General features: G+C 39.3%; 1 protein-coding gene across 6 annotated transcripts in view; it reads left to right on the plus strand.

The window, feature by feature from the left end:
• The window catches only part of nutf2 (nuclear transport factor 2), a 45811-nt gene that overhangs the window by 14303 nt on the left and 13732 nt on the right, over nucleotides 1-17776 (plus strand). For 5 of the 6 annotated variants that reach the window (XM_072547454.1, XM_072547455.1, XM_072547457.1 and 2 more), the window contains exons 3-4: nucleotides 238-309; nucleotides 7131-7229. In XM_072547454.1, the coding sequence (XP_072403555.1) occupies nucleotides 238-309; nucleotides 7131-7229 (171 nt within the window). Of the gene's footprint in view, nucleotides 1-237; nucleotides 310-7130; nucleotides 7230-14936; nucleotides 15090-17776 lie in introns of all 6 variants that reach the window. The other variant, XM_072547459.1, reaches the window with a different exon arrangement.

A 17776-nucleotide genomic window follows, 5' to 3' on the forward strand; every position in this document is an offset into this window, starting at 1 on the left:
TGGGAAGAAGTCTCTGACTGTCCACTCTGTGCCTCTTGACATCTTGTACACCTCTAACAAATCACCTGTCTTCCTCCTTTGCTCCAATGAGAAAAGCCCTAGCTCCCTCATCCTTTTTTCATAAGATGTGTCCTTGAGGTTTTTTTTTGTTCCCAGAGCGACTAATCGTTTGAGCACTGTTTGAGGGAGGGCGAATTCATGAATTTATTTGTTGTCATGTATGTATTTTCATTTCAGATTGATGCATCATGTCTAAGTTGGGAAGGACAGCAGTTCCAAGGTAAAACTGCTATTGTGGACAAACTACTTGTAAGTATATTTGGCGCGGGGGGGGGGGGGGAGAATTCTGTTCATTAGTGTAATGTTTGAATGACCTTAGTTTGGATAGTTGTAACTTTGAATTAAAATGCATTGAAATGTTCAAATGTTGTGCGTCGGGTTATTCCATGCCAAACCACGCTTTTCCTGTATATACTTGTGTGGCTTCTGGGATATTGAATTTGTTGATTAGATGATGCACTGCAACCTGGATTAGACGGAGTGTTTTTTTTCTTGTTGAATTTTAAGACAATTTCAGTAGAGCAGAGTGTATATTTCATTCTTAGTATCCCAGGATTTACGTCAAATGTATCCCCCATATGTGGATATCAGACAAGATCAAGGTTACCAGTGATTACTGCTCCTTGGATGCTGCCTGACCTGCTGTACTTTTCCAGCATCAGTGTAATCCAGACTCAGGTTTCCAGCATCTGCAGTCCTTGTTTTTACCTAGTGATTACTCTGTTATAACAGCCTACTGATTCCCACTGTTAATATTCATGTGTGATCATTGATCTCTTAGCCAATGGAAAGTGTGCGGTATGTACAAACCCCTTCCTTTGACAGAATTGGTGAGAAAAAAATTCATAATTTATGGTTGCAAGGCAACAACCTGGCGTTATCCTGCGTTGGTTCAACTTGTCCATACTCATTTTAATCGCAATTATATTTTGTCACAGTGAGAAAAACAAACAACTGGTATCTGAGTGAACAAGGCAGGCAACTTACCAACTAGATTGGAGGATTGTGAAATTAAAGGTGCAAGGATTGCGAAGTACATGTAAATTAGAATGCTTGAATTCAATATGTCAGATTGGATGCAGAAGAGAAATAGAAAAGGAAAACTGATTAGCGATAAAAAGAAAGTTTGACTTTAAAATAGAAAGCGATGCAATAGTATGCTTAATTTTCAGTGGTAGGGAAGTTATTTATCAGTTCTTGTGTTTTAGCGATGCAAGAAGTTTATTTGTGGACTGAAATGACCAAGTTCAACTTTGGCGTTTAAGTTGAATGTACCATACTGACACAGTAACTTCAAACTATTCAGTGCTGTGCCAGATAGCAAAATGCAACCAAAATAACTAAAGCAGCAACGTTTTGGATTTATTTAACCTTGCACTTGGCCTCATCTGAATTTCATATTGCAATTACACAATTGACAATATCACATTTTTGTTATAATTTGCTGCCAATATTATGGAAAGACAGAAAATAGGAGCAGGACTCTGCCATTCAGCGTTTTGAGTCCTCCCAGGCGTTCATTACAATCATGAGGAAGAGAAGAGGTGGAGGAGTGGCATTGCTAATCCAGGATAGTATCACAGCTGCAGAAAGGGAGATCGTTGAGGAGGGTTTATCTATAGAGTCTGTCCGGGTGGAAGTCAGAAACAGGAAAAGAGCGTTCACTTTATTGGTAAGCTAACTTAAGGTTGAGGTAAGAATCAGACAGGGCTTTAGAGGGTTACAAGGTCGCCAAGAACGTACTGAAGAATGGTCTCAGGAGAGCTAAATGGTGACATGAAAAGGCTTTAGTGAGTAGAATTAAGGAAAACCGTATGGCGTTCCACAGCTACGTAAGGAACAAGAGGATGGCCACACTGAGGGTAGGGCTGATAAGGGATAATGAAGGGAACTTGTGCTTGGAGTCGGAGGAAGTAGGGGTTCGTGGAGTTGTTCAGAGTGTGGAGGACTGTTGTAGGTTGCAACAGGACATTGACAGAATGCAGAATTGGGCCGATAAGTGGCAGATGGAATTCAATCTGGAAAAGAGTGAAGTCATTCACTTTGGAAGGTTGAATTTGAATGCAGAATTCTGGGTTAGAGATAGGATCCTTGCCATTGTAGAGCAACAGAGGGATCTTGGGGTCCATGTCCATAGATCCCTCAAAGAACAGTGAGGTTATACTGGAGCTCTATAGAGTCCTAGTTAGACCACACTTGGAATATAGTCTTCATGATATGAGGTCAAAAGTCATATGACACCAGAAGAAATGATGAGGTTTACTCTCTGAATTACATGTAAGCTTTTAGCCTGACCCCAGCTGACAGTCAAGTTTTAGAACATGAAATGAATGGTTTTGAGCAAAATCGGTGTCAGATTTGAGTTTTTGACTGCCCTAGGATGGATTTTGGGTGTTACTTAAGATGGTGCTATTCATGTTTTTATTCACATTTAAAGTGTCAAATAGTTTCATTTGAGCCTGTTGTTCTTGCAGATCACATCAGCTTCTTGTGTTTATTTAACACATTCTAAAGAGAAAATTGAGAGATGGAATGATTTCATTTAAATGAATCTTGAAGTGGGTGTCGGAGCGAGATGTAGTGTAAGAATTGAGAATTGCCAGGCTAGCCCATAAGGAGTTCATTTGATCAGCATCTTAGTTGACCAATCCTGATTACACAGACTGGAAGAAGATCAAAGGTTAAATCTTCTGGCTTGCCAAGCTGAAACAAAGTTACAAGACAGTTTGCAGTAATATGGAAGTCAATCATAGACTGAGTGTTCATCATTGAAAAGCAAATTTGTAAGGAGATCTTAGTTATTTGTAATAATAGGGTTATAATGGTAAGGGATTTTAACTTTCCACACATAATCTGTGACTGCCATAGTGTTAAGAGCTTGGATGGAGTGGAATTTAAGTCTGTACAAGAAAATGTTCTTATGTGGATGTACCTACTAGAGAAGGAGCAAAGCTTGGCCTTCTCTTGGGAAATAAGGCAGGGCACGTGGTGAAATATTAGTGGGGGTCAGTGATCATAATTCTATTAGTGTTAATATCGTGATAGAAAATGATAGACCTGATCTGAAAGGTAAAGTTCTAAATTAGAGAAAGACCAATTCCGAGGATATTAGAAAAAACTTTCAAAAGTTGACTTGGGGGGCGGGGGGGCTATATTCGCAGGTAACGGAGTTAGGTTCCTTACTAGAAATTCTTACACGCTTGATGCACCTGCAATACGCCACTTTGTATTAGCAGCCATGATTTATTTCAGCAAGTACAAGTTTTTGGAGGATCACTTAATACTTAGGGTGTAGGTTTGCTCGCTGAGCTGGAGGTTTGATATCCAGACGTTTCATTACCTGGCTAGGTAACATCAGTGGCAACCTCCAAGTGAAGTCTCTTTGTGATGCTTACGTGGCGTGTCAAGCAAGGCTGTCTGAGCAAGGGATCTGTCCTCCCTTTATACAGGGTTTCACATCTGTCGGTTGTGCATGCAAGACTCCACTCCCTGCTATTTCCCCAAAGTCAGGTACCACCCAAAAACAATCTAAGGTGGTTAAATTATTTCCAGAAATGGTGTGATTAGGCTGTTGCTCCGGCCGGGGGGGTGATTAGGCTGTTGCTCCAACTGCATCATTTAGAGTATGTTTAGTCAGCCACATCCTGCCTGCAAGACAGAAAAACACACCCACAGGGATATCCAATTTGTCAGCAGAACAAATTAACTCTTTAACATCTTAACGCAACAGTTGGAAAATGGAAAGCCTTCAAAAATGAGATAATGAAAATCCAGAGACAGTCTGTTTCTGTTGGTATGTGAGGTTGGTAGCTGTAGGGAATGCTGGATGACTGGAGAAATTGAAGTTCTGGTCAAGAACAAGAAGGAAGCATATGTCATGTATAGACAGCAGAGATCAAATGAATCCTTAGAAAAGTAATAGGACAGTCAGAGTATACCCGAGGGAAATCAGGAGGGCAAAAATGCCACATGAGAGAACCTTGGCAGATAGGTCTAATGCGAAAGAGATTACATTAACAGATCTACAAATACATTAAGAACAAAAAAGTAATTATGTAGAGAACAGGACCCTTAAAGATCAGCAAAGCTGCCTACCTATGGAACCGCAGGAGCTGGGTGAGATACTAAGTTATTTTGCGTCACTGTGGTGAAGTATATAGAAGCTAGAGAACTTAGAGAAATGAGCAGTGATATCCTGAAAAGTTTCCATTTTACAAAGATGTTGTTGCTCGATGTTTTAAAAAGTTTAAAAGGTGGATAAATCCCCAGGACCTGATCAAATGTATCCTAGAACTTTCTGGGAACTGATTGGTGGGGCCCCCTCCTGTGATATTTGGATCATTGATAGCCATAGATGAGGTGCTGGAAGACTGGTTTGATTAACGTGGTGCCATTATTGAAGAAAGGTGGTAGGGAAAAGTTGGGGAACGAGAGAAGGGAACCTGACTTCATTGGTGGGTAAGTTGGAGGGAATTCTGAGGGACAGGATTTAAATGTATTTGGAAAGGCAAGGACTGATTAGGGATAGTCATGGGAAGTCCTGTCTCTGTCGCTTGAGTTTTTTGAAGAAGTAACTAAGAGGGTTGTTTTACGGACTTCAGTAAGTAGTTAACAAGGTTCTGCCTGATAAACTAGTTAGCAAGTTAGATCACATGGAATCCAGGGCAAACCATTTGATACAAAATTGGCTCGAAAGTAGGTGGGAGAGGGTGATTGTGGAGGGTTGATTTTTGGACTGGAGGCCTGTGATCAGCAATGTACCAGAAGGATTCGTGCTGGACCCAATGCTTTTTGTCATTTATATAAATTTATTTGGATGTGAGTATAGGAGGTATATTTAGTAAGTTTGCAGATGACGTCAAATTTGGTGGTGTTGTGGACAGCAAAAGTTAGCTCAGTACAGCGGGATCTTGATCAGATGGATCAATGGGTCAAAGAATGGCAGGTGCAGTTTAACTTGGCTAAGTGTGAGGTGCTGCATTTTGGTAAGGCAAATCAGGGCAGGACTTGTACACTTATTGGTGAGGTCCTGGGGTATATTGCTGAATAAAGAGACCTTAGGGTTCACATTCATAATTCCTTGAAAGTGGAGTCGCAGGTAGACAGGGTAGTGAAGGTGTTTGGTATGCTTGCCTTTATTGGGCAATGCATTGAGTGTAAGAGTTGGGAGGTTATGTCGCAGTTGTGCAGGACATTGGTTAGGCCACTTTTGGAATGCTGTGTTCAATTCTAGTCTCCCTTTCTAGAAAAGATGTTTGGGAACTTGAAAGAATTGAGAAGAGTGATGTCAGGGTTGGAGGGTTTGAGCTACAGGGAGAGGCCGAATAGGCTGGGGCTATTTTTCCTGAAGCTGAGGGGTGACCTTGGATTATAAAATAGAGGGCATGGAGAGAGTAAATTGGCATGATCTTTTTCCCCCAGAGTAGGGTACTCCAGAACTAGAGAGCATAGGTTTAACATAAGAGAGCAAAGATTTAAAAGTGATATAAGGGGCACCTTTTTCATGTAGAGGGTGGTGGATGCATGCATGCAATGAGCTGTCAGAGGAGGTGATGGAAGCTGGTGCAATTACAATGTTTAAAAAGCATCTGGATGGGTATGTGGCTAGAAAGTGTTTAAAGGGATATAGGCCAAATGCTGGCAAATGGGACTAGATTTATTTAGGATATCCTGGTTGGCAAGGACGAGTTGGACTGAAGGGTACATCTCTGATGCTGATTATAAATAAATGATGTGCCATACTTTGTTTTTCTGTTTCATGGGCACTTTGAAATAGACTAAAATTCAGAAAAATACTGTAAACCTGTTTTGTTTTGTTCAGTGTATTAGTCACACATTGTGAAAGTTCATAAATGTGACCCCCTATTCTGTGTTAGACTTATATTTTTTTTGTTTGGGAGTGAAGTGCAACTGATTGGAGCAACCACTGGATTGATAGTACAAGGATGCTTATATTATGAAATTGAATAGCTAGCACCTGAAATGTGTATCAGAGTTTTTGAGGAAATTATTTTCTGAGACAATTATCATTTGGTCTACAAGGAACTGTTTGTTTACATTTTATAGAAATATGCACTCATATGATCCACATTTGAGTTGGTCTTTTCCACCTTCGAGGGTTTGTTCTGTAGATATCAGAAGAGGTGTGTTTCAGTCTAATAGAAGTTTAGTATGAGCTAACGGAGGAACGTTGAGAAGCACTTTTGACAATCCCCAACTTTATGTGCATCAAATGATCTATCAGTTTTAATTCTATTTGTTTGATAACATATTCCTTCGTGTCTGTACAATGAAACCGTTAAGGAAAGTAAAATTTAATTCTAGAATTTTAATTTTGCCAAGAAGTGCTGATCTCTTCTTGGCAAAAAAAGTGCATATTTAAGAAAGAATGATTGGAAAGTTTAATTTACAATATTTGGCTATGTAAGTGACCTTCATTATCTTCTGCGGTTTCCAAGGCCAAACGCAAGCATTTTATCTTCTCCCCTGCCTGCACCCACCACTCCCAAAAACAAGCAAGTTCTCAACATTTGGTCTTAATTAAAGCAGTAATTACTTCCAAAAACAAAAAGGAGAACCTTTTAATATGCGATGTTCTTTTAATTGAACATTAGAAGTGCAGGCATTTATTTATAAGTAAAATTATACTTGAATTTCAGAATGGTGACAGTACAATATGTTGTATAAAACATTCTACAAAATTTGGAATTCTCCGCAATCTCTGTATTAGAGTGTTCAAAAGCCTTTCCTATGCAATAATCGCCTGAAAGCCTCTAAAACTTCCATTATATCATGTTAGCAAATGAGACTCTAAACATGTTCATTTAAAAAAAAATTACAATGTATTTAGATGGTACTATTTTAAAAAAAGCTTGTAAGCAGCAAGTAATGTCCAAGCATTTTTGTTTGTCTTAAACTGTTGACAAAATGTGATGAGTTGCTTGCATTTTACACACCAGTCCAGTTTAAATTAGTACTGATGTGTTGGTTCAGTGCACACTATGAATAATGAGTTTTTTCTAAAAATAAAATTGGAGTTCTTTTCAGTAGGTTTGTCTTTTTAAACACAGGCCCTTCCGTTTCGAAAAATACAACACAGCATAACTGCACAAGACCACCAGCCCACCCCAGATAGCTGCATCCTGAGTATGGTAGTGGGCCAACTTCAGGTAAGAATATTTCTGTTTGTGGTCTTTAATTTCATTTAAATCTCTAAACTGCACTGACTTTTACTAAGCGTGTTTGTTCTGCTGTTTATAAGTTCCTATTAGCAGAATGGTGTCTAAATTATTTTTTAAAAATTTGCATTCACATATATGGGTGCACAGTTAGAAATCTATCTAAAATAGCAGGAAAATACGTAGGAATTAGGAACAGAAGTATACCTTTTGACCCAGAAAGCCTGCTCTGCCATTCAGTTAAATCATGACTAATCATCTGTCTCATTTTCCAGCAGTGAACCCTTGATGTCTTTAAAATTTAGCAAGTTTTCAAACTCTGTCTTGAATATACTGAACCTCCTCAATCCTCTAGCGAATTCCACAATTTACTGCCCTCTGAGTGAAGAAATTCTTCTTTGTCATTGGCCTAAATGGCTGGTATCTTAATCTTGAGACTGCCTTTCCTGGCTGACCACTATCTGCCTCTCCTAAAAGTCAGGGAACCGTCTTTCCTAAGATTAGCTGTAAGCATCCTGAATTGATGCCTGATTGTAATCTATCTTCAGTCTATCCTGATTGGACAATTCCACTATCCCAGGAATGTGTCAGATGAAACCTTGTTACACTCATATGATATGTGTATTGTTCCTTGCGTAAGGAGACCAAAACTGTACACTCTACTCCACTCTCCAGGGTGCAGTCTCACCCAATCTTGTACAATTGAAACAACATGTTTTAAATTCCTGTGTTCAAATCCCCTTGTAAAAAAGCATAACAAAACCTGCATTCCATCTTTGAATTAAATTCCTTAAAAACTAAAGGTAATTCATGATTGCATGCTTGTTGACTGTTAAAATCTTTTTAAAGCGGTTTTATAAATCTCTTGGTTTGTGTTCTCAGTCCCTGATAGATATCTCTGCTGCTGCCGTTCAGGAACACACTTCTTTTTCACTTTGAGGAAATGTGACATTATGTATTTGAGTAGTTCACCAATAAGTTTCAACTTGTGAAAGGTTCAGCAGAAGGTTGCAACTTAAATTACAGCTGTTTTTCATGTGACAAAGGGCAAATGGAAGTAGTTTATATGAAGTTTACTAGTTAATTTGTTCTGTAGGTATACACCCTGTATTAGAAAAAGCAAGTAACTAAAGGAGTTGCTGACTTTCTGCATGTGCTGTTACTATTACTGCTGTGATGGGCCTGTACTGACACACTCTATCCTGGTTGTGGAAGCAATCAAAAAATATAGGAGCAGGCATAAGCTGCTTAACCCTATGAGTCAGCTCTGCCATTCAGTGAGCTCATGGCTGATCTGATAATCATCATATCCATCTTCCTACCTTCTCTCCATATCTCTTGATTCCCTTAGTAATTACAAATCTGTCTGTCTCAATCTTGAATGTATTTAATGATTCAGTCCCTACAGCTTTCTGAGATAAAGAATTCCACACATTCACTACCCTCAGAACAAATTCCTCCTCATCACTTTCTTGAATGGGCAACCCCTAACTCTGAGGTTATGTTTTCTGGTCCTAAACACTTTGTGCTGCGAGTGTAAGATTGAAGAGTAAGTCTTAAGCAATTATAAAAGTAATAGAAGATTTTCAACTTCCCCAGAATTAACTGGGGTAGTCATTGTGAAAGGTTTTGCGGGACCAGAATTCTAAAAAATCAGGAGAGCTTTTTAAGCCAATATGTTGAAGCCTCTTCAAGAGAAGAGGTGGTCCTGACATAATTTTAAGTAATGAAGCTGGGCAAATGGTTGTAATGTCATGGGGGGTGCATTTTACACAGTGATCATACTTTCGTTGGACTAAAGGTTATTATGGAATAGATCAGGATCGGTCTGTAAACCTATCTCTGAACAGTGGGTTGCATTCAAGAAGGAAATGTGGAACGGTCAACATGTTCCTATAAAGAAAACTAATGGGACCTCATCCTGTGAATGCTGCCTAAGAAAGGATATACAGCATTGAACTAAGAAAAATGGAGGCCAATGGCAGAAATTGACAGCAGAGTCTTAAGAGGAATATAGAATGTGCAAGAATAAATTTAAAAGGGAGAGTAGGAGAGCTAAAAGGTAAGATAAAGGAAAATCCAAAGTTATTTTACAGATACATTTTGGGGGGGTGGGGAAAGATAATGAGGGAAAGAGTAGGGCCCCTTAAGGGCCAAAGCAGCAATTTGTGTGGAGCCAGAGAATGTAGGTAGGATTCTCAATGAAATACTTCTGATTGTTCACTAGTGAGAAGAACAATATGGGTATAGAAATCAGGAAGAAGCTTGGTGATACAATGTTTTTTTAAAAAAGCATAGGCAGAGATGATTTACATATTCACGCAGGCTTAAAATTAGATAAATCTCCAGGACTAGATGTAATCTATCTTGGGCTGCTCATTGAGATAAGGGAGGAAATAGCTGGGCACTTGCAAACATTTTCAATTCCTCTTTGGTCACAGGAGAGGTGCTAGAGGACTAGAGGTCCCCCAATGTGCTATCATTAGACCATAAAACATCGGAGCAGATATTAGGCCATTCAGCCCATCGGGTCTGCTCTGCCATTCAATCGTGGTGGATAAGTTTTTCAATCGCGTTCTTCTCATAACCCTTGATCCTCTTGATTCTGATGAACCTATCTATCTCAGTCTCAAATATACTCAATGATCTGGTCACTACAGTGTTCTATGGCAACAAATTATGTAGATTTACCACTCTTATGCTAAAGAGGTTTCTCTTTATCTCCATTCTAAAAGTCTTCCCTTTACTCTAGGCTTTGCCCTCAGGTCCTAGTCTTTCCTACCAATGGAAGCATCATCTCATTGTCCTCTTGAATAAGAGTAGAGTAATGGATAAAGCTGGAAACCACAGGCTGGTCAGTCAAAACCTTGGTGGGGAAACTGTAGAAGCAATTCTGTGGAGCAGAATTAGTGTGCATTTGGAGAAGTGGATTAATCATTTGGAGAAGTGGATTAATCATTTTGTTAAAAGGTGGTTATGTCTGACTGTTTGATTTTTTTTTTGAAGAGGTGTAGATGAGGACAGTACTTTTGAGGTTATTTGGACTTCAAGGCTTTTGATAAGGTCATGCAAGGAGATTGATAGCAAAGATAAGAGCCTTTGGGATCTAAGGAAATATGGCTAATTGCATCAACGATTAGCTTAGTGGCAGGAAGCAGAAGGTGATGGTTGAGGGGTGTTTTTCTCACTGTGTTTGGGTTTCTGCAAGGATTAGTGTTGGGTCCTGGCTGTTTGTGATATGTTATAAATGATTTAGATTTTAATGTAGGAGGGTTTATCAGTAAGTTCACTGACATGACAAAAGTTGGAGTGATAATAGTGAAGCCTTAGACTGAGAGGAATTAGATGGGCTGGTCATATGGGCTGATCAGTGGCAAATGGTATTCAATCCAGATAGATGAAAGGCAATGCATTTGGGCAGAACGAATAAGGCAGGAGAATCCAGGAAAAATGATAGGACCCTGAGAAGCACTGACGGTTGGAGGGACCTTGATGTACATGCAACTGGTCCCTTAAGGTATTTGGACAGATGGATAAAGTGGGTAGGAAGCCAAAAGATTGTCTTTACTAGCTGAGACACAAATTTCAAAAGGATGCAGCTGGAACTGTACAGAATGTTTGCTCAGCTACAGCTAGAGTATTGTGTGCAGTTCTGGAATTCACATGGGAGGGATGTGGTAGTACTGGAGATAGTGCAGAGGAGATTTACCAAGGTGTTGCCTGGGCAGGAGAGTTCTTTTAGAAAAGAGATTGAACAGACTAGGGTTGTTTTGTTTAAAACAGTAGAGATTGGCAGGGGATATGATTCAGATGGATAAAATTGAGGTGCACAGATTGGACTGGAAGAAACATTTTCTCTTGATGAAGGGATCAGTGACTAGGTGCTTAGATTTAAGGTAAATGGCAGAAAGTTTCAAGGAGATATGAGATTAAAAACCTTTTTTCACCCAGAGGTGATGAGAATCTAGAGTTCGCTGTCTGTAAGAGTGGTAGAGGCAGAAGTGGGATCCAGGACTGAGTTGAAAACAAAAGTAAATGAATCCAACTGGGTTCAAGGAAGTATGGATATTTGGATATCCAGCAAACTTTATTTTAATCAGCATCTTATGAACTGACAAAAAACTTATACATCTGAAATATAGGAGGTTTATTGTATTATAGCAATGTCAGAGTAGTCAATTGAGGGTGCAGGTTAGAAGGATCTATGCCAGGAAGTTTTATTTATGCTGTCAATAACATACATTGTGATGTGTATACAGCCTTGCATGATGTTGGTGTGTTTTTACATTGATTGGACCTTTTCATCAACCAGAATATTTGATGAACTGGCACACAGCTGGTCCTGTAGTTTCCAGTTCACAAACATTTTGCTGTGTTTAACTTTCAGTAGTACACTGACAATTAATGGAATGGAGCATTGCTAATGTCTCGAGAATGACTCAACTTGATATCCCACAAGCCTGCAAGTGGGATGGAGTTTAATTTAGATAAATGTGAGGTGCTGCATTTTGGGAAAGCAAATCTTAGCAGGACTTATACGCTCAATGGTAAGGTCCTCAGGAGTGTTGCTGAACAAAGGGACCTTGGAGTGCAGGTTCATAGCTCCTTGAAAGTGGAGTCGCAGGTAGATGAGATAGTGAAGGTGGTGTTTGGGATGCTTTGCATTATTGGTCGGAGTAGTGTGTACAGGAGTTGGGAGGTTATGTTGCGGCTGTACAGGACATTGGTTAGGCCACTGTTGGGATATTGCATGCAATTCTGGTTTCCTTCCTATTGGAAGGATGTTGTGAAACTTGAAAGGGTTCAGAAAAGATTTGCAAGGGTGTTTCCTTGGTTGGAGGATTTGAGCTATAAGGAGAAGTTGAATAGGCTGGGGCTGTTTTCCCGGAGCGTCAGAGGCTGAGAGGTGACCTTATAGGGGTTTATAAAATCATGAGGAACATGGATAGTATAAATAGACAAGGTCTTTTCCCTGGGGTGGGGGAGTCCAGAATGAGAGGGCATAGGTTAAGGGTGAGAGGGGAAAGATATGAGACACCAAGGGGCAACTTTTCACACAGAGAGTGGTATGTGTGTTAAATGAACCGCCAGAGGAAGTGGTGGAGGCATTTAAAAGGCATCTGAATGGGTATATGAATAAGAAGGGTTTGGAGGGATATGAAGGGTTTGGCAGGTGAGACTAGATTGGGTTGGGATGTTTGGTCAGCATGGAAGAATTGAACCAAAGGGTCTATTTCCGTGCTATACATCTGTGACTCTGACTGGAAGAAGAAAAAGAAAATGTAGGTAGCGTAATTAGAGGACTGCAGCACCCATACTGAAGAAACCAGTCTTAGCAAGTAAATTTTGCATGTTGAAGAAAACTGTTGGGAGAGTGCATTTGAGAAGTAGTTGTCACTTTTAGTATCATAACAGGAATAGAATGATTTAACTTTAGGTGAGTTAAAGCTTCTGTGTTATCTTTCCTGACCATGATGAGCAATTTTCATTTAATTAGTGTTTTTTAAATAAACTGATACTGTAAGTTTAGATGTAGGATTGTTGCAACATGTAAGTTAATATCAAATGTTTAATATTTAAGCTGTACAGTTAGCAACATCTGAATCACCGAAGAGTTTAATTGTGAAGTTTCTAGTTTGAGTAGGTAAATTCTGCTTAATGTAATATTTTTAAAGCACATGAAAATTATTTGTCATTTAAACTTTGTTCAGTGATATTTATGGAACTGCTTTGGCACTCAAGGTGCGCTAACAGTTGCATTTTGGAAATGTTTTTGATGTGCTTGTGCACCCTGCCAAATGAAGTATTTGCTCTCTATTTTTCTCATGTTTTCTGATCTGGTTAGTGAAGCACTTTCGGATTATGTAGAAGAATTTAATCAAAATGACTTGGTTGTTTCTGAAATTGTTTTGTTATTTCCTGTGGCTAAAATTTCATCCAGTGTTCAGTTTCTTTCTAGTCCCTACCTGCCAGCACTTTGTCCATGTCCCTCCAAACCCTCCTTATTCATACACCCATCCAAATGCCTTTTAAATGCCTCCACCACTTCCTCTGGCAGTTCCTTCCACATGCGCATTACCCTCTGCATGAAAAGTTTATTTTGTAATAAAGTTAGTGTTTATTTTGCTTTGTTTTGAAATTGTGCGTTGTCACCTTGATTTTATGTCAGGCACACTGATTTGAACTTAACAGGTACACAATCTTAAATATTTCGAACCAGGAGACGTTTGATTGTCTATTCTTGTCAAGTTTTCCTCTTCCTTTCCCTGTATCCGTTGCTTTTTTCCATTTTTTTAAGTATGCATTTTCCAACATGTCATATGTTCGTGGTAAACCATCACATTTAGTAATCCATTGTGTGGTAAGAGTTTTTGTAAATAATACAAGTTGATTTTCCCTGATATTTAATTCCTGACCACAAAGAGACCAGGCTGAGAACTGCCCAGAGGCCAGGCCTCCTCTCAGAATTGTGAATTTGTGGAACTTGCTGCACAGAGTGCAGAAGAGGCAAACTCAATCAACAGATTCTAGAAAGAAATCAATTTCTGATGAAAAGCAGGATAAAGGGCTGTGTGGAGCAGGCAGGAAAGTGGAGTTGAGACCAGGAGAAGATCAGCCATGGTCATGCTAAATGACAGAGTGGGCTGGAAGGGCTGAATTGCCTACTGCCACTCCTACTTCCTATGTTCATAATCCTTTCTATTACTTAGCACTTCAAACACTTCCAAATCATGTAAATCATATGTGAGACTTCTGTCATTTCCTCTTAAACTTTGAATTGTAAAACAAGCCTCAACATTTTAGCCTTTCTTTAAGTCTGTAGTCTTTAAATCTTGGTATCATTAGAATGAGTCTTCATTGGATTCTTTCCATGGCAGAGGTATACTTTTTAATACGGTGCCCACAACTGCATTCAGTATTCCCAACTCAGGTTAAATCATAATATTTTACACAAATTGAATTACATTTATTAGCTTTCATGTTTAGTGCAGCTAAATAGAAAATAGATTTTTTTGTCTTTGCATGGACAGGTTGGATTGAAGGGTCTGTTTCCATGCTGCACATCTCTATGACTCTATGACTGTTATTTGCATGGGCAATTTCCACTTTTAATGATCATTTCATCTCTGCACCTGTAGATTCCCTCTTGCTTTTTGATGCAATTTTGCAAACATAAAATAATGTTGTTTTATTTTGACTTGCTGCCTGCAGCAGGTCAACCTGAACACCTGAAATTTTGTTCTAATTTTACCATCTGCTTGTGAACATCCACGAGAAAAGTTAATTGATATTTTCAATTACTGCAGCTGGAATTGGAGGGAAGGTAGCAAATTGTCCATTGGCATGTCCAAATTATTTCATGACTTGGTCAGTTTGCTATTGTATGCACATAGTATCAGATCCATAGATCAGTTTGTACCAGTTTAGTGTGAATTTTTTGATAAAAGTATATTAGATTTGGGTCTGCAAGACTTCAGTTTGTTTCATATCAACAAATTGAACACTTGTAGGTTTAGCACTTCGTTATGTGTTTCTGCTTTGGATTATTCTCAGTACTTCAAAATGTATCCTATTGCTTAGAGGATAATATCATAGACTTCAATCTTGGGGGAATTTTCTCAGAAGCTAGTTGAATTTAAAAATGCAGGAATATAAAATCATATTCTGTAACAGTCTGTTATTTCATCTTTTGTTCAGGCAGATGACGACCAAGTTATAGGCTTCCAACAAACATTTTTGTTGAAATGCCTGAGTGATACCTGGGTGTGTACCAATGAGGTCTTCAGGCTAGCACTTCACAACTTCTAATAAACAATCAACTTTCTCCTCTCTTGTCTTTCCTCCTCCCCAGTAAGCATTACATTTTGCAGTTTTGCATGTGTGTTATCTTCACAGCAATTTGCTTGATGCTAATGTGGGTTTGTTTGTCTTGTGTTGTATTGAATTTTAATAATTTCATTGGACTGTGTAATGTAGACATACAATCTAAATTATAAAACTTTGGATGTGTGTACATCTTGAGTTGAATACCATTGCATCAGTGTAATTCTCTCCTGTTCAGCTAACTTGTTTGTTTTTGTTTAATTGGCGACGGTTAGCTGTTAATTGCTAATTAGTGAGTCATTCATTTTGCATGATTCTGAGATGCCGGTGTTGGACTGCGGTGTACAAAGTCAAAAATCACACAACACCAGGTTATAGTCCAACAGGTTTAATTGGAAGCACACTAGCTTTCGTTTTGCATTTCATTTTGTATTAAGCTAAAACCTTGATCTTTAATGAACTGTTTTGCAGGTAAACTACGCAATTGTTTGTAGAGGGCAGGAAACTTTTGCTAGCATACAGTATTTTGATCTGAATTGTCTGAGCCCATTTCTGACAAATCTAAATCGAAAGTAGCTAGTTAACTGATTTGCTATTTGCTAAGTGTCAAGTATTATCTACAGTGGTCTGAAGTTTCCATTTTGGGTGCACGTGGAGTTGTCCATTTTTATAATGTCAAATTATATTCTCTCAATTGTAGCAGAATATCATCAAAGTTTAAAGTTGCATAGCTCCGCATTGGCCGCTACACAGTCTTATGCAGATTGTGGCTGTTCTGGAAAGCCCCACATTTGTCTGTATCCATCCCTAATTGTCCAGGAGGCAGAGGTAAAGCCCTGCAGTTTACATCGAGAATATATGCCCATGGTGCTGATCTGTGTGAAGTTTTAAGAATTTGACCTCGTGCAATTAAGGAAAAATGACATACAGCATGGTGAGGGATTGGAAAAGGAATTTAGAGGTGGTAGTGTTCTCATGAACATGTTCCCCTCCTTCAAGGAAGTACAGGGGAACCTCGATTATCCGAACATTTCGTTCAGTTAATCGATTAAATGCCTTTACTCTGGGGCTTGGAGTTTTTACAGTCTGCTCCCTGTTCAGGAGGTAAGGCAGCGTTACAGCGCATGAGACCCTGCCCCAACATCCCCTGCTCCTAACCCCATTCAACACCCCTGCCCTGAACCCTGTCCAACCCCATCTCTCTCTCTCCTCCCTCTCTCATTTCTTCCCCCCCCCCCTTGCAGGCTGACTGTCCTGTACAGGGCAAATGTGGTGTTCAATGTGGGGAAGGGGGCTTTAGGGTACATCACTGTGTAGAACTCCAGGGAAAGTGGTGGAGGGAAAGAGAGAGAGCGTGTGGGCAGTCCGTCATTTGGAGACGGTGCCTGTTTAATCACTGTTGGAAACACGTCTTCGATGTTATGTGTCCATTGGGACCTCGAGGTCTCCTTCGGATAATCTGGTTTTCGAACAATTGGTATTCGGATAATTGAGGTTCCCCTGTAGTGGATATAGTTGGGAGATGCAGGCTAAGAAATGTTGAGCAAATTTTTGTATATTGTAGATGGTATGCACTTTACCACTGGGACACCAGGACTAGTGAAAGTGAATATTTAAGCTATGCATGAAGTATCTATGAAACAAGCTGCTGACCTTAGTTTTTTTGAGTGCTGTTAAAGCTGTAGTCCTCCAGGCAAGTCAAAGGTAATCCGGAATATTTCTGGCTTTCATATGGATAGTGAATGGCTTTTAGGAATTAGGTGGTGAGTCATTCATTACAGATTGTCAATTCTGCCTGCTTTTCTGGCCAGTAACAGTTGAGTTTCTAGACAATGATAACTTTAGGATAGTGATGGGGACTTGGTGGTGATGTCATGGCATGACACTGGGAAGTGGCCAGACTTTCTTGTTGCCAAATTGTCAAAATAAAACATCTCAACCTATTGAACTGTCATCTAATGCACAACAGTCACAACATTCATCAGAACTTCTGATTGCAAGGTGCTTAATTTTTAATGCGATGTGGTTGGTTTATTGTTACAAGCATTTCATTTTGCCCAAAATTCCACTGCCTTTACAACCATTAAGTTAATTTACAGTGTGATTGCCATAAATTTCGCCAAGACTGTGGAGGAAATACTGGAATTATACAGAAAATTCATACTTAAATTGACCACCTAGTCTTTTTCTGAAGTGGAATATTACATCATCCATAGAAACCATTGTCCATTTGGGGAAAAAAGACTAGGAAGGATTTACGACTTAAATGAAGCACCATATTGACCAGTAATTTGTGGTGTTCCACTGTAAGTGGATACCAGTTGTTAGAAAACTTTACAAGTATTGATGGTATGACTTTCTGGTAATACTGTAGTAGTGTTGATTTCAGAGCAAATTGCTCATATCAGAACTGTCCAGTACTCAAAGACCATCTGGTTTTTCTTCAGTTATCTCCCTTTGTTTCCTCGAATTATCTGGAAAAGTTGCTATGACATCAACTATTCTTCAGTTATTTGCTGAGGGGTAGTTTCTCATGAGCTTTGATGATGAGTCAGATGACTGACCTTTGCGATCACTCAAAGAATGTAGTCTTGTCCACCCATTTGTAAGATAAATAGCATGGTGAAATGAGTCCTGATTGACTCGAGGGCTAAAACCATTCGCAGGATTCCTGCTGCCTTAAATCAAACAACAGTACAGATTAGGAAACTTTT

The sequence above is a fragment of the Chiloscyllium punctatum genome, chromosome 26 (genome assembly GCF_047496795.1).
Source record: "Chiloscyllium punctatum isolate Juve2018m chromosome 26, sChiPun1.3, whole genome shotgun sequence".
In the NCBI taxonomy this organism is placed as follows: Eukaryota; Metazoa; Chordata; class Chondrichthyes; order Orectolobiformes; family Hemiscylliidae; genus Chiloscyllium; species Chiloscyllium punctatum.